Source organism: Leptopilina heterotoma, unplaced genomic scaffold (assembly GCF_015476425.1).
Source record: "Leptopilina heterotoma isolate Lh14 unplaced genomic scaffold, ASM1547642v1 Lhet_65, whole genome shotgun sequence".
Classification (NCBI taxonomy): Eukaryota; Metazoa; Arthropoda; class Insecta; order Hymenoptera; family Figitidae; genus Leptopilina; species Leptopilina heterotoma.
The window spans coordinates 2,155,494-2,181,157 of NW_025111152.1; the positions used below are offsets into that span (position 1 = coordinate 2,155,494).

Below are 25,664 nucleotides of genomic sequence, written 5' to 3' on the forward strand. Positions count from 1 at the left end.
ATTAATAGTTTTTGGAAACTTCCTAGTAACTTCCAGGAAACTTTCTTTGACAACTCCCAAGAAATTTCCACCGGTAATTTGCAGGAAGCTTCCAAGGGAAGATTCCAAGGAAGTTTCCAGGAAACCTCCTAGAAGATTCCATGGGAAGCTTCCAAGTGCGGACATTGGTGTATGTTAGAGAAGTTTCTAGGAAGCTACCGAAGGTAACTTCCGAAATTACCACGGGAAGCTTCCTGGAAACTTATTGGAAGTTTTTGTGCTATCTGGGGATGATGATAGTTCTTATTATAATAATAAGTAGTGTTATTTTTTTATCTACTATTGTAATTTTTAGGGAACAGAAGTTAGTATAAAAGTTTAGAAAGAATATCATTTGATGTTAAGACAATTGCAAATACGAGAATATGGAACTTATTTATAATACATTCTGATATTTTTATTTGTAAACCCACTATTTTGAATACTATTAAATGTAAAAAAATTTTAGATACTGTATTATTTTCAATACTAACACGCTCTGAAATGGTAAGCAGTTTGAATTTTTACAAAATTTTATTAGAATATTTTCACGAAGGTTTCCGAACAGTTCCGTCCACAACCGAAGACCAAGTTAATGTTAGGCGAACACTCAGCAAACAACCGAGCGTCATCATCGTCTTGAAAGTATTTTGTTAAAAACGTTTCAAAAGTTATTAGTGATTAAACAATTGAATTGTGTAATAATATTATAATAAATCATGTATATATTTATATACATATGTATTATATACGTATACACGTGCCTAGTAACGCATTTTGTATATACCCCTACCCTATATTTATGCTATATATATGTACCCACAAAGCACAGTATTTTTCTGCAAGTTTTCCATGCAAAGTTCGCAAGTTTGCATCCAAGTTTGCAGCAAACTTGCATACAAATAAAAATGTCACCCTCTTTGCAAGTTTGCAATGAAAACTTGAGGAAAATTTGCAGCAAACTTTCTAAAATACCTAAAAAATTTAAAAAAAATTTTTTTTTTTAAATTACATATATTTTGATGAACGATGTCTTCCTTGTAGGGAAGGTGACTAAAATATAGTGCGCAGCTCTAGATGTCATAGTAAACTACTGTGCATTCATTTAAGTTTTTGCTATTTGGCGCAAGTTTGCTGCAAACTTGCCAAGTGGGTTTTATATTTATGCAAGTTTGCTGCAAACTTGCGAAATTTGCATGGAAAACTTGCAGCAAATTTGCAGAAAATGTCTGTGCTTTGTGGGTAGCGTCACCTGATCTTCACTTTTAGTATAAAGCTTTAGAAAAGATTCAAAAAACTTTGAGACTTATTACCAAAAGTGACGTTGACTATGTCTTTCCATAATCTTTATTAGAATTCTTCTAACTATACCTCGATTATCCCTAAATTCTTACGTTTTATTAGAAATATCGAAATACGATAAAGTAATTTTTCTAACTAAAAGTCTCTCCGTGTACAGACAATTGGAAAGATTAGGCTTTTCCAAATTGTTTGTCAAAAGTTGTATTCCTTTTAATGCGCTACTGAAATTCGAAGCAGTCTATTGAGAAGAATAAACATTTTATATTTACTCGTCGAACATTCTATTCTTTTGAATTGACTACCTAGAATTGCGTTAGAAGTCAATCCAGTCAATTCAAAAGAATAGAACTCCATATTTTTTTCAAGAACTTTTAATACCATAAAACTATGCGCATTAAAAAAAATAGACAATTTAGATTCTTTTCTATCTGCAAATCGACGTGAGCAACCCTATTGAAAATCCCCATATGGGAAACCACATGGGAAACCACATGGGATCCTATGTCAAAAACCATGTAAAACCCTACTTCCATGAAGGAAACCACGTGGTTTACCATGTGGTTTCCCATGTCAAACCATATGGGAAATTGAGACAGGATTTTAGTTAGGAATAGACATGGGGAATTTGAACAGTTCATCTATGCATAAAACCATATCAAATCCCACATGTTTTTCCCAGTCAAATCCTAAACAGAATCCCATGTGAAAAACAGTATCATATATTTATAATGATTTTCCCATGTCAAATCCTAAACCAAATCCCATGTGAAAAACATTATCCGCCTTATTGAATATCCCTACATGGGAATCCACTTGGGATTTTACAAGGGATTTCACATAGGATTTTATATGGGAATTGACATAGGATTTCATGCAAGATTTCACCTAGGATTTAATGAGACATCACAAAGTATTTTATTAAAGATCCAATGAAGAAATTTTCAAAGGATTAAAAATTATTTAATAAAAAATTAAATAATAAATAGTATTAGTGTTACAAGTCATCAAAAAAGTAAAAAAACGATCATTTGAAACACGTCCTCTCTGCTACAGGTTCTCAGCTTTTATATACTTCCAGAATCGTCTCAACAGCGAGAGAAGTCACTTTCGCCACCTAGCGGTGAAAGTATAGGAGCGACAGTAATCTTTAACATTACTAAGGAAACCATGTGGAATACCACGTAGGATTCCATGTGGTTTCCTACGTGGGGATTTACACGGGATTTTACTTAGGAATTCATTTGGGAATTTATTTCTACTTAAATTCCTAAGTAAAATCCCATGTAAATCCCCACGTAGGAAACCACATGGAATCCTACGTGGTATTCCACATGGTTTCCTTAGTAATGATACTTAATTCCTATACTTTCACCGCTAGGTGGCGAAAGTGACTTCTCTCGCTGTTGAGACGATTCTGGAAGTATATAAAAGCTGAGAACCTGTAGCAGAGAGGACGTGTTTCAAATGATCGTTTTTTTACTTTTTTGATGACTTGTAACACTAATACTATTTATTATTTAATTTTTTATTAAATAATTTTTAATCCTTTGAAAATTTCTTCATTGGATCTTTAATAAAATACTATGTGATATCTCATTAAATCCTAGGTGAAATCTTGCATGAAATGCTATGTCAATTCCCATATAAAATCCTATGTGAAATCCCTTGTAAAATCCCAAGTGGATTCCCATGTAGGGATATTCAATAAGGCGGATAATGTTTTTCACATGGGATTTGGTTTAGGATTTGACATGAAAAAATCATTATAAATAAATGATACTGTTTTTCACTTGGGGATTGACTTGGGAAAATACAGTACCGTCCGAAATTGTCAGTCCACCCATTTTCAAAGGAATGACAAAATTTTTTTAAAATAAAATTCATAAAAAGTAAAATTTTTTTTGGTTTATATTTTGAAAGACGATAAAATTTTGAAAAGAATAAGACCTTACAGAAGTCATTTGGCCAAAATTTGTAGAAGATATTCTTAAAAATCGTCATTTTCAATGTTTTACAAAAATTTGAATAACTTCTAAAATAATGAACGCTTTTTAATAATCTTAGGCTTATTTTAAAGACCATTTTCTACAGAATAAGAATTTCTTATAGGCATTAACCTGTCATTTTTAACTTGGAATAAGCATGACGTCAAAGTTGGACAAAAAAATTCAAAAATTTGAAATAATATTATGAAAAGAAAAATAATTTTTGAAATTCAAACATATATTTTTATTAAATTTTCTTGAAAAATCTACACCATATCATGTTTTATATATGTTCTAGAATAGTTTTTAGTACAAAAAATTGATTTTAAATTTTTCCAATTTTTTGTCCAATTTTGACGTCATGCTTATTCCAAGTTAAAAATGACAGGTTAATGCCTATAAGTAATTCTTATTCCGTAGAAAAAGACCTTTAAAATAAGCCTAAGATTATTAAAAAGCGTTCATTATTTTAGAAGTTATTTAAATTTTTGTAAAACATTGAAAATGACGATTTTTAGGAATATCTTCTACAAATTTTGGCCAAATGACTTCTGTAAGGTCTTATTCTTTTCAAAATTTTATCGTCTTTCAAAATATAAACCAAAAAAAATTTTAGTTTTCATGAATTTTATGTTAAAAAATTTTTGTCATTCCTTTAAAAATAGGTGGACTGACAATTGCGGACGGTACTGTAATTATAAATAAATGATACTGTTTTTCACATGGGATTCTGTTTAGGATTTGACTGGGAAAAACATGTGGGATTTGATATGGTTTTATGCATAGATGAGCTGTTCAAATTCCCCATGTCTATTCCTAACTAAAATCCTGTCTCAATTTCCCATATGGTTTGACATGGGAAACCACATGGTAAACCACGTGGTTTCCTTCATGAAAGTAGGGTTTTACATGGTTTTTGACATAGGATCCCATGTGGTTTCCCATGTGGTTTCCCATATGGGGATTTTCAATAGGGAATAGAGAAAAATTGATTGTTCTAAAATTTTGATGGTTCCTGTGGAATAGAGCTTCGAGGTAAATTCGCGTATTCAGAATAATTCAAAATTCTCGTTTTCAAGCATATTTTCTGGAAATTGAATTCTTTTCTATTCGTACGCTTCTTACCGGGTACCTGTTTCTTTGTACCTTTAGTTCTTTTCTGCGAATACCCTAAAAAACTGTTTTCTTCTTTCCTTCAGGAAAAAGAATGTCTGGAAATGCAGTACAGAGTGGCCGAACGTGAACTAAACGATGTCAGAGACAAGCTAGTGAATGCGAATCGCAGCATAACTAGCGCAAGCGGAAATATATCCAGCCAGGAAACTTTAATCTGCCAATTACGAGGTTGGTCATTTCTCTTTTAAACTTTCTTCACTTTCGATCAACAAGTGCTAATTGAAAGTGAAGAAAACTTATGTTCGGAACAATTTCAGAGGATCTAAAAATCAAGGAAGAAAAAATACAGAGGGTTCATAATGAATTACGTCATCTATTAGAGTCGATGGCTATTCTTCTCAGTACACCAAATCGTTTCGTTGAATCACATGAGAATGCCATCAAGGATCGATTAAGGGAAATTCTCGCCGATAACAAAGATCAAGCTGTGGTACTGACATTTGTCAATGTTATATTAAAAGCAACCGAAATAAAAATAATATTTTATTTTAAATGAGAATTCATTTATTATCTTATATTCAAAGTCATTTTTCCATTTTGTGATAAATTTCTCTTTTGACACAGAAAATCCAAAATCTAAAAGAAAAAGTTAATGTCACCACAGAGTCAGTAAATCGTCAAGCAGAAATGGTCGAGACCACAATGATAAAGATTAGAAATTTAGAGGAAGAGCGAGCTGCATTAGAAGCGAAATATCATAAACTTGAATCAGAATTATCATCCTGTGAAATTTCGAGAGAAACGTTACGTAGAGATAAACAGCACGTAAGCATTTTTTTAGATATATTTTGAATACTTCACTGTAAAAACAAAGTCTTCCTTTAAGCCAGAAATTTGTCTTTTTTCAAGGTGTAAACGGAAGTAGACCATATTGGCTGAATGTCAGTAATGATTAGAAGTTTAAAAAGAATACTCCCCAATTGATACAAGTAAGGTGTTAAATGAACTGAAATTCAACTGTAAGCTAGTATAAGAAGGCTAAAATTCAGCCAAACCATCTACCCAGTAAGAAACGAAAAATTGAAAAGTATTAAAAAGATTCTATTCTTTTGAATGCCATTTCTGTCCAATACTTTTCTATCCAGTGAGAGCAATATGAAAAGTAACGATATCAATCCTCTTGAATACCCAGTAAGAAAGCAAAGATTAAGAAGCATTAAAAAAATTCTATCCTTTTGAATACCATTTTTGTCCTATGCTTCTGAATTCCGCGACAGTAGTATAATAATATAATACTAATATTGTTGACATATAGAATGTTCAATTACTTTCAAATAACTGCACTCATGAATTTATTTGCTATTTTAAAAAGGAATAATTATTAAATTATCAGTTAAGAGGGTTAAAAGTGTTTAAAGGTCTCTGAAATTTTTAGGTTATGATTTATTGTCTAACAGAATAACGGCCCTGACTCGTTTAAATGACGTTAAATTGGTAAACAATCAATTTTTCAGCAAGTTTTTCTTTGAACACAAACACTTTTTACAAAATCTGCCACTGTATGTATCTTATAAATTACAAAAATCCAGATGATTGCTTGAATGCATGCAGAAACGCGGTTCCAATGAAAAATTGAAAAGTGATGTAATGACAGGCTGTAATAATTTCGGATGGGATTGGAAAGCATTCAGAAAAAAATTTTGTCTTTGTTAAAAATTACAAAAAGAATTGAATAGCATTCATTTTTAGACGAAACGTGGTCCTATCATGGTATAGAAAAGTATTGGACAGAAATGGCATTCAAAAGTATTGGATAATTTCTACTACACCATACAGAGTTTGAATTATTTCAATTCTTTTCAATTCCTCGCTTCTTACTGGGTAGCTAAATTTCAGCCTTCTTACAGGCTTACAGTTGAATTTCAGTTTATTTAACACCTTACTTGTATCAATTGGGGAGTCTTCCGTTTACACCTTGAAAAAAGACTTTCGAGCTTAAAGGCGGTGTCAAAGTCGATGCGATTTTTCCATTGAAGCTCAATGCAAAAATCCAATCGACTTTGACACCGCCTTAAAGAAAGACTTTGTTTTTACAGTGTATGTTCATATTCTTGAATTTTATTAAAATAAACATATGTCACATTTAATTTCTTATAACAAACAACAATTATTAAAACTATCAGTGGAAATTTCTCTCTTTAAGATAAAGAATTAAATGCTAATGCACATATATATTAGGTGAAATTAAGATTATAAACTGTTTATAAACTTGTTTATAATCGAATTAAAATATTAACATACTAATAAAACTAAACTTTCTGTCTAAGATTCACCAATTATAAATATAATTTATGGACTTATATATTATTAATAAAACACGAGTCAAAAGTAAACCGGCGACGCGACGCGCTATTCAGACTTTTCACGTTTGCAAATTGCGTCCCTTGTGACAAATTCTTCCCTCCCTTAACCCCCTACAACCCCCTTAACACCCGCAGGGTGGGAGCTCGAAATTCGAATTTTCACGAAAAGTCGATTAGGGTGTCTAAACCTACGTTTTTTGGGTCGCTGAAACCAAAAAAGACTACCAAAATCAAATCCTTTCCACCCTCAACCCCCTACAACCCCCTGCAATAATTTTTGATAATTAATATTTAATTTCAATTTCCCAAAAATCGGTTCGTTTTATTTGAAAAAAATTATTGCAGGGGGTTGTAGGAGGTTGAGGGTGGAAAGGATTTGATTTTGGTAGTCTTTTTTGGTTTCAGCGACCCAACAAACGTAGGTTTAGACACCCTAATCGACTTTTCGTGAAAATTCGAATTTCGAGCTCCCACCCTGCGGGTGTTAAGGGGGTTGTAGGGGTTTTGACTTTTTTTTGTGTGCCTGTGTTTTTAATTGATTGAAAAGATTCGCTACCCGGATGGAGGCCGGGTACCTTAATGAATAAAATACAAGGCTAATTATTAACAGTAAAATCAAGTAGAAAAAGATGGCAAAATCACTTCCTTAATATTGCTAAACCTTAAAAATTTGATACTTTTTAAGAAATATTTTTCACATATTTACAGTTTTTAGCATTTTTGGACAGACTAGGAAAATCAATGCAAATGGACGAGATTTCTCAAGAAATTGGCATGGATCTTCAGACAGAGTCGTTACTTGTACGCGCCGAACAATTGTCAAGATTGGAAACTGATAAATTAGTTGATAAGGTAAAATAACAATTGAAATTATTTTCATCTTTTGTTTGATTGTCGTTTTTGTGTTTTGTGTTGTGTGCATTTAAATTGACAACAAAATTTTGTGTGTGTTATACTATGTGCATGCACTTTTGTGCTGCAGCTATTATGTTGCAGCTATACGACGTTTCCCAGGATTCGACGTGAACGATTATACCACGAACTGCCTTGCTTAAAAGAAGTAAGCTAATAGGCGCTTGTTTTAAAAATCCTGTAGAAAATGTTGCACTAACTCTTAGTTTATTTTTACAAGAAAAAATTTGTTGAGCACCTACACTGAGAGAAATGGATAGTCAGATTTTGATGTTAAAAAGATGATGTTACACGATACTATCATTATGCTATTGCCAACCATCACAGATGCTAAAAAAAATATAGTTGTACCCCGTACTACCAAGATGTTACTCCTGATGATATTGATGGTAACGGTGACTATCTAGATAGCTGCGTCTGTATACGTAGCATTAAAGATGGTCACCCTAACCACAATACACAATTATGTTACCCACTACTATAAATTTCTCTCCGTGTACCGCAGTGATTTTGGGAATCTTCTTTAACTCCTTTAATATCTCACGTATATTAAAAATGTAGACAATGTCACAATAAAGTTGGCCGCAACAATTATTCCATTTTTTAGATCATCTCCCACAAAGCACAGATATTTTCTGCAAGTTTGCTGCAAGTTTTCCATGCAAATTTCGCAAGTTTGCATTGCAAGTTTGCAGAAAATTTGCATAAATATAAAAATGTCACCCACTTGGAAAGTTTGCACTGCAAGTTTGCAGCAAACTTGCGCCAAATAGCAAAAACTTAAATGTATGCGCAGTACCCTACTGAAAATCCCTATGTAGGATCCTACATAAGATCTTGCATAGAATACTAACTATAAATTTATAAAAAATCCTAGATTGATTGTAAGAATCTACGTAGAAATCCATAAAAAAGCACATATGGATTTGGAACAGGATTTTTTATGAGAATTGATATAGGAATGCGCATTCGTGTTACTGGATAAAAATCTACGTTGATTCCAATATGATTACCTACATCTTTTCTGACATAATTTTGGTGTCAATTTCCTATGTCAATTTCCTTTGTCAATTTCCACCATACTTACCAATATAAAATCTTAAAAAATTCTTAGTTAAAATCTTACTTAATAATTATTAAAAATTTGCCTATATAGAATCGTAGAAAAATTCCCACATAAAATCTTACTTAATTATTAAAAATTTACTCTCTAAATCAGAATCAGCGAAAACTCACTGATTCTCAGCGGATAGTCGCTAATTCAAATAGCTATAAGTATGCCACTGAGAATCAGCGAATAGTCGCTGGTCCAATCAGCGGTTACGTATTATCGAATATGGCAGCTGTATTAATTTTCTTTTCAATCAATTTATAACCAACAATTATAAAATTTTGCAATAATATGTGTCTAAAATGTTTACGGGTATATGATTTATTATTTTTTATTATACTTAAAACACTAATATTTTTGTGAATTTAGAGTTAGATTTTCATTATAAATTTATTTTTCCAATTCAAGGAAAACCACTTGAAAATTTATTAAATTCACCACCGAAACCACAGAAAATATGCTCACTTTAATGTTTACTTTAATCACTACTCACTAATCACTAATTTCATCCAATTTAAATTAATTTGTCACTAATGTAAAAAAAAACATTCCGCGTAATGTGACACATTTGCATAGAAATGACGCTACGAGTATTTTACACTTCTGCGCACACGCAGAGTTTACTGATTGCTTCAGTGACATCCACTGATCTTCAGTAAATTCCACTATTTTTCAGTGAAAACTTCGTTCACTGGTTAAAACACCCAGTAAAAAAAAAAGTATTCAGAATAGAGAAAAAGTATTGGTGGAGACGTTCGGTGAATGCGTTTTCGCGACAAAACCGTATTGGTGGGTTACGGTGAATACATTTTGCTTACCGTGAATACATTTTTTTTAAACTCTCGTTTTAAAGATTCATAAGCAAAGTTGAGAATATTTATAAAGAGCGTAAGTGACCTGAAGTATAAAAATGACGATTGCGAGAAGGAAATAAGAAATTTTGAGAAAAAATGAAAAATTAAATGTGACAAACCTACAACGTATGATGATGAAAAGGAACATTGACGATACCGACAGAAACTTGAGAAACCCAAGTAAATGTATGTGAAACAGTAAGTTCCGCCGGTAACGTCAAAGTCAAAGTCAAAGTTACGCTCTTTATAAATATTCTCAACTTTGCTTAGGAATCTTTAAATCGAAAGTTTAAAAAAAAAAGTATTCACGGTAAGCAAAATGTATTCACCGTAACCCACCAATACGGTTTTGTCGCGAAAACGCATTCACCGAACGTCTCCACCAATACTTTTTCTCTATTCTGAATACTTTTTTTTTACTGGGCAGCGCTTTTTTCGCTGATTCAGATTTAGAGAGTACCTACATGGAATCTTACCAGAATTCCTACATAAAATCTTACTTAATTATTAAAAAATTACCTACATGAAATCTTACCAAAATTCCTACATAAAATCTTACCTAATAATTATTAAAAATTTGTCCATATAGAATCGTAGAAAAATTCCTACATAAAATCTTACTTAATTATTAAAAATTTACCTATATAGCATCATACCAAACTTCCTACATAGAATCGTACTTACACTGAGAAAACTGGAGTATTGGACTAAACATCTGGAGGGACAAATCGTTCATATTTGAGAGTTAGCTACACGGAAAGAAAAGGTCTGGAAGAGATATCCATAAAAATATTGTTGAGCAGAATATTGTTGTGTTATCCAATTCAATGGAAGAGACAACTTTCAGAATGGAAGCACATTCCATATTCAATGGATGAGGGAGCCATATTATATTGTTGAATTAAATATGGATGTGACATCCATAGGCATGGTTGGGCTTACAATTCATGCTATGGATTTTCACATATGGCTGCCTCATCCATATAAACTTTGGTTGGGAGATCCATAGTTAGTTCAAGATTTCGATACATGTTGCGCGCAATTCATTATCATGGCATCCATTTAAAAATGGTCGTCTCAATTTGTCCGTCGCTTGTCGGTCTCCTGTCGCGTCTATATAATCTCGTTGTGAGTTTATTGTGTATAAATAGTGTTACAATTGTTTATTATTTATTATCGTTATTGTCTATTTGTGTTTATGTAAATTCATTTTCATGAAATATGTGTAGAGTATATAAGGAATATTATATGCTCAAATATTGTAGTTGTGTGTATAGTGTAGTGGATAGCGTTAGTGTTTAGTATGCGTTAGGTCTAGGGTTCGTGTCCTCCCCCCATCGGTTGATAATTTATTTCGTTAATATGCGGTTATTCAATAAGTGGTGTGTATTAATTAACAAAAATGTGTATAAAATATCTCAAGTGACATTGAATTTAATTAATTGAGTGATTCCAATTTTTTGTTTCCCATTTCCATTACTATGGATCACCCAACCATAGATCTTTTGCTGCTCCAACAATATACAGCCAGCCATAGAATATGGATGCAGCAACCTTAACTATGGATATCCCGTATTTTTCAATATAATATGGCTGTGATATCCATGTATCTGGATGTGTCAACTATTCCTTTTTCTCCGTGTATTGGATAACAATCTAAATGTTCAAATACACCATTGACAGATATTCGTGCCATTTCTCTTGGAGGGAAAATGAGTTTATAACAGAGGGACAAATTAACCATCTTGAGAAATCCCTTCCTTATCCGGCGCGAAATGAATAAATATGGCAACCTAACCCCTAAATTAAATACATAAAATGTCAGAAAAATAATTTCGCGCGCATCAGATCGTACACATTTTCTGCGCAACTTATAACCCTCAGATATAATGGGAGAGAATATACAAGTAGATTTCCATTATCAATTCAAAATTTATTTTAGAAGGACTATTTAACTCTCTTCATAAGCAAAGGAAACATACACTTTTTGAACCTCTGAATTTGACTCTCCAGTTTTCTCGGTAAAAAAAAAAATATATATATATATATAATATATAATATATAATATAATATAAATAATAATAATAATAATAATAATAATAATAATAATAATATAATATATATATTATATATATATATAATATATATATAATATATATCAAATACCCACATGGGATCCTACATGGGATCTTACGTGGGTTCTTATACAAAAACCTGTATAAAATCCCAGATCCCACGTAAGAATCCACATGGGATCCTATGTAAAAGCACATGTATATTTGGGACACGATTTGAAACAGGAATTCATGTGGGAATTTGAGTTTGTGTATATCTACATAAAAATCCACATGAATTCCTATGTGAGAATACATATAAAGGATTCTATAAAGGATTTCATATGGGATTTCATATGGGTTTTCATGTTTCATATATAAGATTTCACATAGGATTTCACAAAAGATTTGATATGTGATTACATTAGGGATACATTGTGAGAATTTTCAAAGGATTAAAAATTATTTAATTAAAAATTAAATAATAAATTGTATTATCATTTCAAATCATCAGTAAGAAAAAAAAATTCGATAATTTGAAACACTTCTGAGCTATAAACTCTCAGTTATATAGTGTTAAAAAATCATGTTAACAGGGGGAAAAGTCGCTCTCGCCACCTGGCGGTGAAAGTATATGAACTGTGGTATTCTGTATCATTAATAAAAAAAACCACGTAAGATCCTATGTAAGATCCCAGGTGGAAAATTATATGGGAAATAATATACGATGTCACCTGTGATTTTATATAATTCTCATTCCTATGTAAAATCCTACGTAAGATCTCATATGGTTTCATATGCGGGAAATAACATAAGAAATTACATGGGATCTTACGTAGGATTTTACATAGAAATGAAAATTATATGAAATCCCAGGTGAGATCGTAAATTATTTTCCATATAATTTTCCACATGGGATCTTACATAGAATCTCATGTGGTTTTTTTTATTAATGATACAGAATACTACAGTTCATATACTTTCACCGCCAGGTGGCGAGAGCGACTTCTCCCCCTGTTAACATGATTTTTTAACACTATATAACTGAGAGTTTATAGCTCAGAAGAAGTGTTTCAAATTATCGAATTTTTTTTCTTCCTGATGATTTGAAATGCTAATACAATTTATTATTTAATTTTTAATTAAATAATTTTTAATCCTTTGAAAATTCTCACAATGGATCCCTAATGTAATCACATATTAAATCTTTTGTGAAATCGTATGTGAAATCTTATATATGAAACATGAAAACCCATATGAAATCCTTTATAGAATCCTTTATGTATTCTCACATAGGAATTCATGTGGATTTTTAAGATATACACAAACTCAAATTCCCACATGAATTCCTGTTTCAAATCGTGTCCCAAATATACATGTGCTTTTACATGGGATCCCATGTGGATTCATACGTGGGATCTGGGATATTATATACAGGTTTTTGTATAAGAATACCCACGTAAGATCCCATGTAGGATCCCATGTGGGTATTTTTAATAGGGTAAGTAAAATTCTATGTAGGAAGTTTGGTATGATTCTATATAGGTAAATTTTTAATAATTAAGTAAGATTTAATGTAGGAATTTTTCTACGATTCTATACAGACAAATTTTTAATAATTATTAAGTAAGATTTTAACTACCCAGGTGCGAATTTAGGTTGGCCGCCAGAGTTTGAAGGTTGGCCCAACGGTTGGCAAAACTCTAGAAACGCAGTTTCATTGACTTAAACTTTCTTGGTCGGCCGAACTTTGGGCCACGGTTGGCCCGACGGTGGGCAAAACTTTGTGAAACGCAGTTTAATTGACTTGATTTTTCTTGGTTGGCCGAACTCTGGGCAACGGTTGGCAAAACTCTAGAAACGCAGTTTAAATGACTTAAACTTTCTTGGTTGGCCGAACTCTGGGCCACGGTTGGCCCAACGGTTGGCAAAACTATGTGAAACGCAGTTTAATTGACTTAAACTTTCTTGGTTGGCCGAACTCTTGGCCACGGTTGGCCCAACGGTTGGCAAAACTCTGTGAAACGCAGTTTAATTGACTTGATTTTTCTTGGTTGGCCGAACTCTGGGCAACGGTTGGCCCAACGGTTGGCAAAACTCTAGAAACGCAGTTTAAATGACTTAAACTTTCTTGGTTGGCCGAACTCTGGGCCACGGTTGGCCCAACGGTTGGCAAAACTATGTGAAACACAGTTTAATTGACTTAAACTTTCTTGGTTGGCCGAACTTTGGGCCACGGTTGGCCCGACGGTTTGCAAAACTTTGTGAAACGCAGTTTAATTGACTTGATTTTTCTTGGTTGGCCGAACTCTGGGCCACGGTTGGCCCAACGGTTGGCAAAACTTTGTCAAATGCGGTTTAAATGACTTAAACTTTCTTGGTTGGCCGAACTCTGGGCCACGGTTGGCCCGACTGTTGCAGCTTAAATATACATTTTGCGTTATGCACTCCCATGTGAGCGTAGCGTAGTGGTCAGTGTATAAGTCTTCGGTGCGTTAGGTTAGGGGTTCGATCCCAGCGAGCATTAGATATTTTCGAAAATGTATGTATGAGATTGTGTTTAATAATAATAGGTAAAGGTTATATCTGATGTTCCCGCTAATAATAACCTGTTAATTGTTTAAATAATGTAGTTTTTTAATAATTTTTTACCTTTGGCTGTTGAAGTTGGCCAAACTTTGAAAATTGTGGTTGGCCCAACTTACGCATCTAAAGTTGTGCCAACTTTGGCGTCAGTCTTTGGACCAACCATTGAAATGTATAGTTGGCACAACATATGCATTGTAAGTTGGGCCAACTTCCTTATGAGTTGTCGGGCCAACCATCGTCGCCATTAGACGGTCGCCGTTATCATCTGTATGGTTGGCCCAACCTCTGGCACGAGAAGTTGGACCGACTTTGTAAAAGTTGGCCCAACTATGGGCCGACCAAAAAATCGCACCTGGGTAAGAATTTTTGTAAGATTTTATATTGGTAAGTATGGTGGAAATTGATAAAGGAAATTGACATAGGAAATTGACACCAAAATTATATCAGAAAAGATGTAGGTAATCATATTGGAGTTAACGTAGATTTTTATCCAGTAACACGAATGGGCGTTCCTATACCAATTCTCATAAAAAATCCTGTGCCAAATCCATATGTGCTTTTTTATGGATTTCTTCGTAGATTCTTACAATAATTCTAGGATTTTTTATAAATTTATAGTTAGTATTCTATGTAAGATCTTATGTAGGATCCTACATAGGGATTTTCAGTAGGGTAGTTTACTATGACATCTAGAGCTGCGCACTATATTTTAGTCACCTTCCCTACAGGGAAGGCATCGTTCATCAAAATATATGCAATTTGAAAAAAAATTTTTTTGAAAAATGTTTTAGGTATTTTAGAAAGTTTGCTGCAAATTTTCCATAAGTTTTCATTGCAAACTTGCCAAGAGGGTGACAATTTTATTTGTATGCAAGTTTGTTGCAAACTTGGATGCAAACTTGCGAACTTTGCATGGAAAACTTGCAGCAAACTTGCAGAAAAATACTGTGCTTTGTGGGGCTAGTCCAAGGAGGATAAATACAGAAATTAGCATATTACCGATTTTTATCTACTCATTCGTTTCTTTCAGACTTCGGTTGTTTATCAACTACAACGAAGGGTTCGAACTCTTCGAGAACAATTGCAGCGACGAGATCTTCATTTGGATCTTCTTCGTAGAAAGCTTAGTCTTCAGGAAGATAGTGTCCGAGTGAAATCAATGTTGCAGAGTGAAAGGGACGAGGCAAATCTTAGGTTCTTTCTTTTTTTTGAATAAAAATTGTTTTATTGCAAACAAATTGTTTACAATTATAAACAATTTGTTTTGTATTAGAAGTCGAGAGAAATGTCAACAAATTCATTATTTACAGAGCAAAGAAGCTATCGAAGCAAATTGACCGTTTACAGATGCAAGCCAATGATGAGAAGGCAAGAAATAGGGAATTGAGTGCCCAATTAACGGAGGCTGCGGATTACAAAGTAAGATTAAAAAATATGTCCTCTTGTTTCTTGTTCTTACAAAGGAAAATGTTTCAGATAGCTGCATTGGAGCGCAGTAGGAAAATAGAAGAACTTCAAAAGAGACTAGTTGAAAGTGAAATGCTTAGGACCCGATACAACAGAAAAGTGACAATGATGAAGGATCAGTTGAGAACAACCAGTGAAACAACAGAACAGGAGAGATCAATTAACGATCATTCGATGCAACTTGTCAGAGATGAATTAACTCAAGTTAAACAAACACTTCTCGAGGTTAGACAACAATTGACCGAAACAACTCGTAGAGAATCACAGGTATGTTTTGCAGAATTTAGATCTAAGCTCCTTCAGAAAAGATGAAAAGTTAAATAAAAAAATTGCATCAATAAAACTACCTATTATTAAATATTGTTAAACTATACCTATTTATAAAACTATTTGTGACATGCTATGAAGAAGAGGGTCTAAGCAGAAAACAATTGTAGGTTTACGTTTAAAAGGAAACTAGTCAACGATATTAAATGCGTATTTTCAACAATGGGAGTTCGGTAATACGAAAAATTAAAAAAAATCGAAAACACTCGTATCAACGTTACTTTCGTCAGCGGTAGCACGACTTCGACTCCGTATTTTCGATCTTCGCGTCAGTTTATATATGTACTTATCAGTCCGAGTGGGGATCGCGGGGACTGAGTATCGTTCATTAAGGCCAACGCAGAATAGATCTGTAACTGGAACCGCAATCGTAACCGTAAGCGTAAGAATGAGTTAGAGAAGGATAAACAATATACCTATCCTTCTCTAACTCATTCTTACGGCTATACGTAATCTCAGGAGCGGTACAGGATATTATTTCACCCTAAAAGTTTCAATACACTTGAAATTGAACTTACACAAATTTATTAATTATTCTGAGTTATAAAATTCATACTTCCCGCCTTACAGTACAAGTTACAAAAGAATAATATATATATTATATTTAAGATATAACGATAAAACATAACCTACAAGTCTTTGCTTCTCAGGTACCTTTTTTCATAAATCGTTACATTTAAACATTTTACAGTTGCAGAGTTTCCGAGCATCCGTCGCAAAATTATTAACCGAACCAATATGTTCACCGGACTATGAAATAATTTCCCGCCTACAGAAAATAATTGCAGCACACAGAGACTTTACAATGCTGTCACGAAGATATGACGAACCGTTAGAAACCAGTCCTTCTAGATGTACCAGGTATATTATCATTTGCACTGACTCTACAATATTTATAATCTAAGTAGAAAATTCTTTTTTATAATTTCAAATGAACTATATTTTACAGTATTCATCCGGTCCATCCGCCGAGATCGCCTGGATCAAGATGCACTCGCTATGAAGATAGTGGTTACGCTGATCCCCCGGATCTACACGACATTGATGATGATTTCAACAAAAGACCAATCAGAAGTAGCCTCCTTCCGTGACATCGGCCGAAATTTAAATTCTAAATTAATTTAAAAGAATCCCACAGTTTTTAAAATTCTACAATTAGAAAACTGTTTAGGATTTAAGAAAAAAATGTTTACAATGTAAATGTAAAATCCTCTGTTTGTGGAAACGTAAACAAGTGAATTTTACAATGAAAACTCGAAGAGGGGAAAAACAGAAAGCTAAATAAGTGTTCAATGTTAATTATCATGTAAATAAATATCCATTACAATATAAAAGTTGTTTTTTACCTCCTAAAATAATTGTAGAAAATTTCAATGTCCAAAGCAGGATGAAAACTCCCGGTAAAGGTGCTTCTATACCTCCGGTAGATTGGTCAAGCAATCGGCTTGATGAATTTTCATGGTCGGAAAATGTACTTTCATGGCGGGTATTTTTGAATAAGTAAATGTTGAAAAGGTTTTTACTTGAAAATTTATTTAAAAAAATGATTTTTATCATAGAAATTCTTTTGAAAGTAATGTTAAAAAACATGTTTTATTTTAAAAGTTATCAAATTTTAATTCAAAATGTTTTAATTTTCCAAAGAAGTGTAAAAAGCCTAATGTTTTTGAAATGCTAGTACAGACGGTACAGACTGTTTGTTATGAATGTACATAACCTAGCGTTGTGTTGTCTGTTCATTATTATTTAATATAATAATAATTAAATCATTAAATTTAGAATATAATAATATCACAAGCACGACAACACAACGCTAGGTTATGTACATTCATAACAAACAGTCTGTACCGTCTGTACTAGCATTTCAAAAACATTAGGCTTTTTACACTTCTTTGGAAAATTAAAACATTTTGAATTAAAATTTGATAACTTTTAAAATAAAACATATTTTTGAACATTACTTTCAAAAGAATTTTTATGATAAAAATCATTTTTTTAAATAAATTTTTAAGTAAAGCGAGGAATAGAAAAAGATTAAATTTCCAGAAATATTCTGTTAAACGAGGATTTTTTAATCTTTCTGAATAGGCGAATTTCCAAAAAAATCCAATTCCTCTGTGAACAGCAAAATATCAGAAAAATTAATTCTTCTCTATTGCTCGTGTCAATGAGATTCTTCTTCTTTTGTTTAAATGGCCTCTTGTATATACAAATAGCCAGTACTATTAATTGATTAATAATTGAACGTATTAATCCGGAGTTTTTATATTAGAATTGTCCTAGTAGTTAGTTTTATTTCAGTCCAAAGTTAGTCAGGCTTGTAGTAAGCGATTACTCGATTGACGACTATTACAGAGCCGTTAGCTGCGACCCATACATCGGCCAGTGATTTCCATTAGATCCGTTATGACTAGTGTTGGTTGGTTGAGGAGGCGTGTGTGCGTCCTTCTGTTGTTGACGCCAATGATAGTAGTGGCGCGAGGTTTGTGCGTTTTTAATTCTTTTCTTTTTTAAAAAAAAGGAAACAAAATTTCTGTTGGCACAATTATGGATCAGTAAGATATATCCATTGTTGTAAGGTATTTTGCGATAAAAATTAATTCAGGAATCCAAAGCAAGCATTACTATTATTCTAGTCAACTGCCATAGTGAGAGGAAAAAGTTATAGGAATTTTAAGTATACAATTCAACTCGCTTCAATTAAAGAGCCCATCCAGAAAGTCCAAAACTAATTACAATTTTAAATTTTAATTTATTTAAAATCAGATATCTTTGAAATTTATATCATATAATCATGTTCCCACTCGAAAAGAATTTACCGATATTAACTGTTATTTCAAGATCTGGATTGAAAATTAGTTGGTCAATATTAAACTCATCAAAATTGAATTGTGGCAACCTTTTCAACAGAAATGCCTAGAGGGCTGGCCTCTGAGCAGAGAGCAAAGGACAGTTTTTAAATAAATGAATTAACGATTTAAAGTCATTGCCACAAGGGCACTCCAGAGGTAAGGTCCATCCCATTCGGGCGAAGTGCTCTCCCGTGCAGATGTGCGAAGTACGTAGTCGAGTTATAGTATTGATATTTCTCCTTGATGTCTCGACACCCCGGAACCAAGGCCTTTTTGTTTTAACTGTGATGTGATTAAAGTATTTATTTGTTAGAGGAGTGGAGAAGGAATAGGGCCATGTGAGATTCAGCCAATGTTCATAATCCCTGCCAATCAGCCGAAGAAGATCGCCAGGAGGGCCACCCTGAAGATTACCAAAGGGGAGGGATAGGGCATTACGAGCCCAACCATCAGCAAGTTCGTTGCCCCGGATACCCGAGTGAGAGGGGATCCAAATGAACGAGACTAAACTGCCTCTATCCAGAAGGGCATTGATCTCCTTCATGATTCTCTTTAGTAAAGGGTGTAGCGAGGGGTTAATGAAACGATATTTAATTTCATTGAGGGCATTCTGTGAGTCAGAAATAATCAGTATATTGTCCAGGTTCTGTTGGACAGCCTCCTTAACGGCTGAGAGGATAGCATAAAGCTCGCATGTATCTATCAGCATGAGACCGCTCAAACGAACACTGAAATTTATATTTAGTTTTGGAATGACAAAGCTAGCACCCGAAGTGCTCTTAACTGGATCATGTGATCCATCGGTATAAATGTCAGTGAAATCCTCGTACTTGGCCAGAAGCAATTCAGAAAAGGCCTGTGCCGGCGAGACATGTGATTTGATCTCCAGACCAATCTGGAGGTCGACATCAACATCTCTAATGAGATCGTTCCAGGTCATTTCAAATCGGAGGGAGGGCTTTTTGATCCTGCCGCACCTACTCATAATCTGGGATACATCCCCAAACGCCGTCAACAGAGGCAATCGAATTATTGGAGAGGGATTAGAATTTTGGTTGTTCAGGTTGATTCTATTTTGTAAACATTGTAATTTTGTGAAGAGTGGATTTAAAGTCCAGGACAGATTGCGGATCATATGACGCCTGTTGATAAGAGATCTTCGCAAAGATAGTGGTGGGATATTAGCCTCAGAAAGGAGTATTCCAATCGGTGTTGACCTCATGCAACCGAGAATAGTTCGCAAGGCCTGATTTTGGATCCGATCTAAAGACCTCAGACCATTCTGGGCCGACTCGGCAAAGAACTGGCTACCCCATTCAAGATGTGAGCGAGTTAACCCCTTGAATACGGTGAGCAGTGATGACGGGCTCGCCCCCCAAGAGATCCTAGACATTGATTTGATTACATTAAGCGTTTTGGTCGCCTTCTGCGAAATTTCCCTTACGTGTTTCTGCCAACCGAGTTTTCTGTCCAGAATTATACCCAAGTAAGTCAATTCAGATTGTGCTGTGACCGTGGAATTTTCGATTTCAATAAAACAATTTTCGAAATTCTCATTTGATCTTGTGAAGATAGTCAGCTGGGACTTTCCCGGGGATATGGACAGGCCCACTTCTGCGAGCCAAGGTGTCAAATCCAAAATAGTTTTTTTCCAGGAGACGGAGGGAGGATTGGAGATCCTTAGATGTGATGTACAGAAGTAGGTCATCAGCAAACATCAACCACTTGACTGCACCAGGAACAACCTCACCAATCCTGCTCAACGACAGATTAAATAACAACGGGGACAAAACTCCACCTTGTGGTACACCAATAAAAGAATCTCTAGATTTTTCACTTTCGGAATCAAAGTATAAATGTTTAGCCGTAATAATAAAAGAGATAAAATTGATTATTCTTGCAGGAGTTTCCAGTTCCATTAATCTATTATAAATAGATTGTGGAAGGATATTAGAAAATGCTCCCTTTAAATCGACCGCTAATGCGAATGTATGTTCTCGGTTAGTAAAACCCTTAGTAACATCACCCAGTAAACGAAAACAAATTGAAATGAATTAAAAAGAATTCACAAAGAGCTTTCGTGAATCCCGCTTTGTGACAAATACGAATTGGAGCCATGATGCAATTTTCCCGAATTCGTGAAACTGTATTGAACTTCCGAACCTTCTATCCGTACCAATTCACTGGACAAGTTTTGAGCCTTTAATTTTTTTCAATTCCTTAGCACGAATTCAATGCATTCCTTGGCCATTTCTTTCGAATGCGAATTCGTTTGGACAAATTGGTACATATTGAATTAAATTCAATTGAATATACAAAGAGCTTAAGTGAATCCCGCTTTGTGACAAATACGAATTGGAGCCTACCAAAAATGTTAATTCGTTTCAATTCATTTGAATTAGTTTTTTTTTACTGGGAGTTACAAAGACCGAAACGCAGTCCGTCGTCGACCTTCCCCTCCTAAATCCAAACTGATTCATAGGAATCCCATCGTAAAATTCGACATGATGTTCGAGTCTCTTCTGAATAATTTTTTCAAAAAGTTTGCAGACATTTGATGTGAGAGAAATGGGGCGATAACCCTTTCCCTGAGGTTTGGGCAAGAAGACTACTCTAGTATCTCTCCATGATTCCGGGAATATTGATTTAGTAAAATCTGGGCCGGGTGAGGTATTTTTTTTAATGCTGTTTATAGCATTGTGAAATTCAATTTTAGAAAAAGGATTATTGATCAGAGAGTCGCCATTAAAGTTAGTAAGCAGTGGGAGCAGTGTTGGTAGGACTTCCTCCTGGACAAGGTCATTCTGTAATTTTATAAAAATTTCAGAGTTAGGGTCAGTAGAAATCCCCGTTCTCAGGGGTTGGGTGGCCGTAGCAAATGCTTTGACCTTGGACCATATATGACTCATTCCCATTGTAGGGCTGATGTTATTACAAAATTCAACAAAGGCAACTTTCTTTTTATTTCTAAGAAACCACTTAACCTCATTATCTATTTCGTTAAATCTCAAACGATTGGTGTTTGTCTGAAGCCGAATGAACTCCTTCCTGGCAACCCTCCTCCGCACCAGAGCCTGGTCACACTCTTCATCCCACCACAGGGGTTGAGACTTACGTGTGCCCCTCAAGCGTGAAGGAAAGTATGCCCCCGAGTCCGTCAAACACTGAATTATCTTTTCTATAAATAGTTTATAGGTTTCTAGAGGTTGATTGTTTTCATTGAGACTGTATTCGAGGGTCTCGACGGAAGAATCAATCCGAGAGCAAAATTCGGTCCAGTCTACTTTTTTAAGGTTAAGTCGATTAGTTGTGGATTTGATGTATTTAGGGAGAAGATCCAGATCAGCAACAATCAGGTAGTGATCCGAGGAGTAAGTCTCCTCAACCACCTCAAAGCGGGAAAACTGACACAACCGCGAGGAGACGAAAATCAGGTCGATATTACTACTGTTCCTGCCATCACCACCAACAAAAGTTGGAAGAGAGTCATTCAGCGGAACCAGATCGTAATCTTCAATTAACTGGGTGAGATCGTTGCCCCTCAAGTTGCAATAGGGGGAACCCCAGGTCCAAGAATGTGCATTAAAATCACCCAGAAAGATAATCGGATGTTGAGAAGAACAGTTCTCGATAAGATCGGTCCATTGTTTCATTGGAACTTTAATGTTTGGGGGTGCATATATTCCCAGGATTTGGACTTTGAATTGGGTTGTGATGATATTTATTCCCACACAATCAAGATGTCTCTGTGTTAAGTTTGAAATTATAATAGGGGAAACAGCTAGGTCCTGTTTAACCAAAATCATCACCCCACCCCCCGGGTGATCACTCCTTCGATCATGACGGAAGGTGAGATAGCCTCTAATTTGCCACACTGGGACCTTATTCGTGAGCCAGGTTTCTGTAACTATTAGTATGTCTAACTTGTGGGTGTGAAGCAATGACTCGATTTCTGGTTTCTTATTCAGGACACTGTGTGCATTCCAGTTACCATAACGCAGGCCTCTACGGCCGACAGCAGAGGACATCCTATCAATGAAAATAGACAAAAATAAAAGCTTAACTCATATAATTTGTAAGAATGTAATATTTAGTAGTAAGCAACGACTTAGGATGGAAGAGACCAAGGATGCACAAATAAGCAAAGAAATGGGGATGAAACACAAACCAAGACAAAAATAAACAAGGAGGGAAGAACAGAATTAACTAAAAATAAAATTAAAAGGAGAAGTATAACAATTAAGTAGCCTAAATTTTCTTTCTCTTACTTCCATCCCCTTTACAACAATAAACGGCTCAAACTTTTCTCCCTTCTTTCCAAAAAAAAGAAGAGAAAAAAAAGAAAAAAGAAAAATCAGAGAACAACACTAATCAAAAACCTTACACCAAGAACAAAAAACGGTTTTGTTTTTTTTTCTTTTTTTCTTCCTCCTTCCTTCCTCTTTCCTTTTAATTTATTTATTTATTTATTTTTTAATTTTTAAAAATTTTGTTTATTTATTTATTTATTTATTTATTTTTCTTAATCAGAAAATATAAGTTTAGGCGTTTTACGTGAGTGTATTATGACTCAAATCAAGGACTGTTGTGGCAGTCGGAAATTAGAAACATGCAATCCTTCATTCATTCAGGACAAAATTAATTAGTAAGTAGAACGCAAAAACAATAAAAAAAGGGAGAGAACAACAGAAACAAACGTACAGAAAAGAAAAAAAATGTAACAAACCAACCACCCAATTATATTGGGAGTGCATTCGTATGAAACTAAGATAAGGACATGCAGTTAAAAAGAAAAAGTAATAGTACCATGCAATTTAAGGATATAAAAAGACCAAATTTTCTCATTGTTCCCTTTTCCAATAAACAACACGAGTTATTTGAAATTAATTATGATCCCTCAATACTGATCATCATTACTCCACGATCCTCAGTGGTTGAGGTATTCGTTTAACTCATCCTCGAGTGATCTCAACTGAGAGATAGGAGAGGCCAGATTTTCTTGTATAGTTCCTAGTAAATCAGAGTTCGATCTATTTAAAGCAATTAATGTATCTACTGCAGTGAGTTGTTCCGTTGTGCACGGTGGAAGATTCAATTTTAAGGAAGAGAGATTTAATGTCTTTTGTTGAGAGGTAGAAGGGAGTTCCTCCCCTCGAGGGTCAGCCTTATCCGAAGCAGCATATGTGGGTTCAGGTTCAACAAGTCCATCAGGGAGAGGGGGGGCAACTATGAGGGAGTCATTCCTAGAATGAATGACTCCATCAAGATCTGCATTTTCCGCAAAAAACATCGCCTTTGCCTCAGAGCGATTGCAATTTGTTGTATATCTCAATTTCAAGATCCCGAACTCCATCTTAAAGATGGGGCACAGGTTCGATGAGGCGACATGTTCTCTCTTACAATTCTTACAGCATGGTGGCAGTTCTTTATAAGGACACAAGTCTGTGAGGTGTCTACCTGAGCAATGCTCGCATGAGGGGTAGGTAGACCTGCATTGGTTCTTGGTGTGACAGAACCTCTGGCACCTAAAGCATCTACGGGGTCTTTGAATCACCGGGGTGATTTGGATTGAGAATCCTCCGACTGTGATGAATCTTGGGACAGTGAGACTGTTGAAGGAGAACTCAACTCTGTTGGTAATAATGTTTGGTGGTCGCACCAGCCTTTTAATACAGGTTATGTTCTTCAATTCCTCAGGAGAACTGACTCTGACTATATCCCTGACCGAACGCTCAGGAGGAAACCAGTCAGTAAAACCCCGTTTATGGAGAAAGGTGTCAGGAATGAACATCCTATAACCACCATTTCTAAGGGCGGCGGAGGAAACTAGGTCATTGGCACTTTGAAAATGCTCACACTCGACCTTAATCTGGTTTATGCCGGTTCGTGAGACTTGTTTACCCCCAGAGACAATTGGAGTAAGGAGATCAATGACCTTGATAGGGTCTAACTTGCCGAGATTTAATCCCGACACCGTACTTTCAATGAAAACAACAAAGGGAGATGCACTGAAGGCTGTATAGAGGGACATAGTACCAGTGCTATGCCAATTCAGGTCTGATTCCTCATAGACAATGTATTCGTTCGAGTTCACGGTGTTGGCTGCAGGATCAGCAAGGGTAACCAATGCCTCGTCAGGCCCAGCATGGATGGAGGGGGACGCGATAATGGTAGGCGTGTCAGAGATCGTTTTTGAGTGTTCACCCACTGAATGGGCAAAATCACCAAGCATCACCATATTATTGGCCCTCTTAGCAGTCTGCCTCAGCGACTCGCCAGAATCATTGTGCTGTGTGGGAGCATTAGTGGTGGGGGAAGGATTCACTCTTTTGCGCTTGGGTGTTTGGGATGAGGACATATCAGGGAATTGAGTTATGTTCATACCGGTAAGCAAATCTAGGTTCTTAGCTGGAGTTGATGTAGCGTATATTTGACCAGGCGTTGGTTCGGGGATGCCGGAAAGATCACCGTGTATTTCACCGTCATCAATCGAGACTAATGAGGACGACAGTCCTTCCTGTTGGTCTCGTTCTGGAAGTACGCTTTCTCCACCCGAGGTGAGCACTCCGCGCGAACAAGCAGGTTGGTTAGACATCTCAGTACCTGACGAGAATAAGTAAATTTTAGAAAAAGAGAAATATTTAAATAAACAAAAAAATAAGTTCACAGTTTTTAAAATTCTACAATTAGAAAACTGTTTAGGATTTAAGAAAA

General features: G+C 34.9%; 2 protein-coding genes across 7 annotated transcripts in view; one reads left to right on the plus strand and one right to left on the minus strand.

Moving 5' to 3' along the window:
- The window catches only part of LOC122509934 (coiled-coil domain-containing protein 170), a 61,423-nt gene extending 43,873 nt beyond the window's left edge, over positions 1-17,550 (plus strand). For 4 of the 6 annotated variants that reach the window (XM_043624265.1, XM_043624268.1, XM_043624267.1 and 1 more), the window contains 10 exons: positions 4,505-4,649; positions 4,739-4,911; positions 5,046-5,246; positions 7,493-7,636; positions 7,767-7,844; positions 15,335-15,498; positions 15,615-15,723; positions 15,781-16,038; positions 16,790-16,959; positions 17,048-17,550. In XM_043624265.1, coding sequence (XP_043480200.1) covers positions 4,505-4,649; positions 4,739-4,911; positions 5,046-5,246; positions 7,493-7,636; positions 7,767-7,844; positions 15,335-15,498; positions 15,615-15,723; positions 15,781-16,038; positions 16,790-16,959; positions 17,048-17,189 — 1,584 coding nt within the window. In that variant the 3' untranslated portion in view covers positions 17,190-17,550. The remainder of the gene's footprint in view (positions 1-4,504; positions 4,650-4,738; positions 4,912-5,045; positions 5,247-7,492; positions 7,637-7,766; positions 7,845-15,334; positions 15,499-15,614; positions 15,724-15,780; positions 16,039-16,789; positions 16,960-17,047) is intronic. The other 2 variants (XM_043624266.1, XM_043624270.1) reach the window with 2 other exon arrangements.
- Positions 17,551-19,014: 1,464 nt separating this feature from the next.
- On the minus strand, positions 19,015-20,658 carry LOC122509979. Its single transcript, XM_043624343.1, has one exon. The coding sequence runs from the start codon at positions 20,656-20,658 to the stop codon at positions 19,015-19,017; it is 1,644 nt and encodes a 547-aa protein (XP_043480278.1).
- Positions 20,659-25,664: the final 5,006 nt, after the last annotated feature.

Excerpts from the sequence above, each read along its gene's own strand:
- LOC122509979 (XM_043624343.1), bottom strand. The coding sequence starts at position 20,658 with ATGACCTACTTCTGTACATCACATCTAAGGATCTCCAATCCTCCCTCC.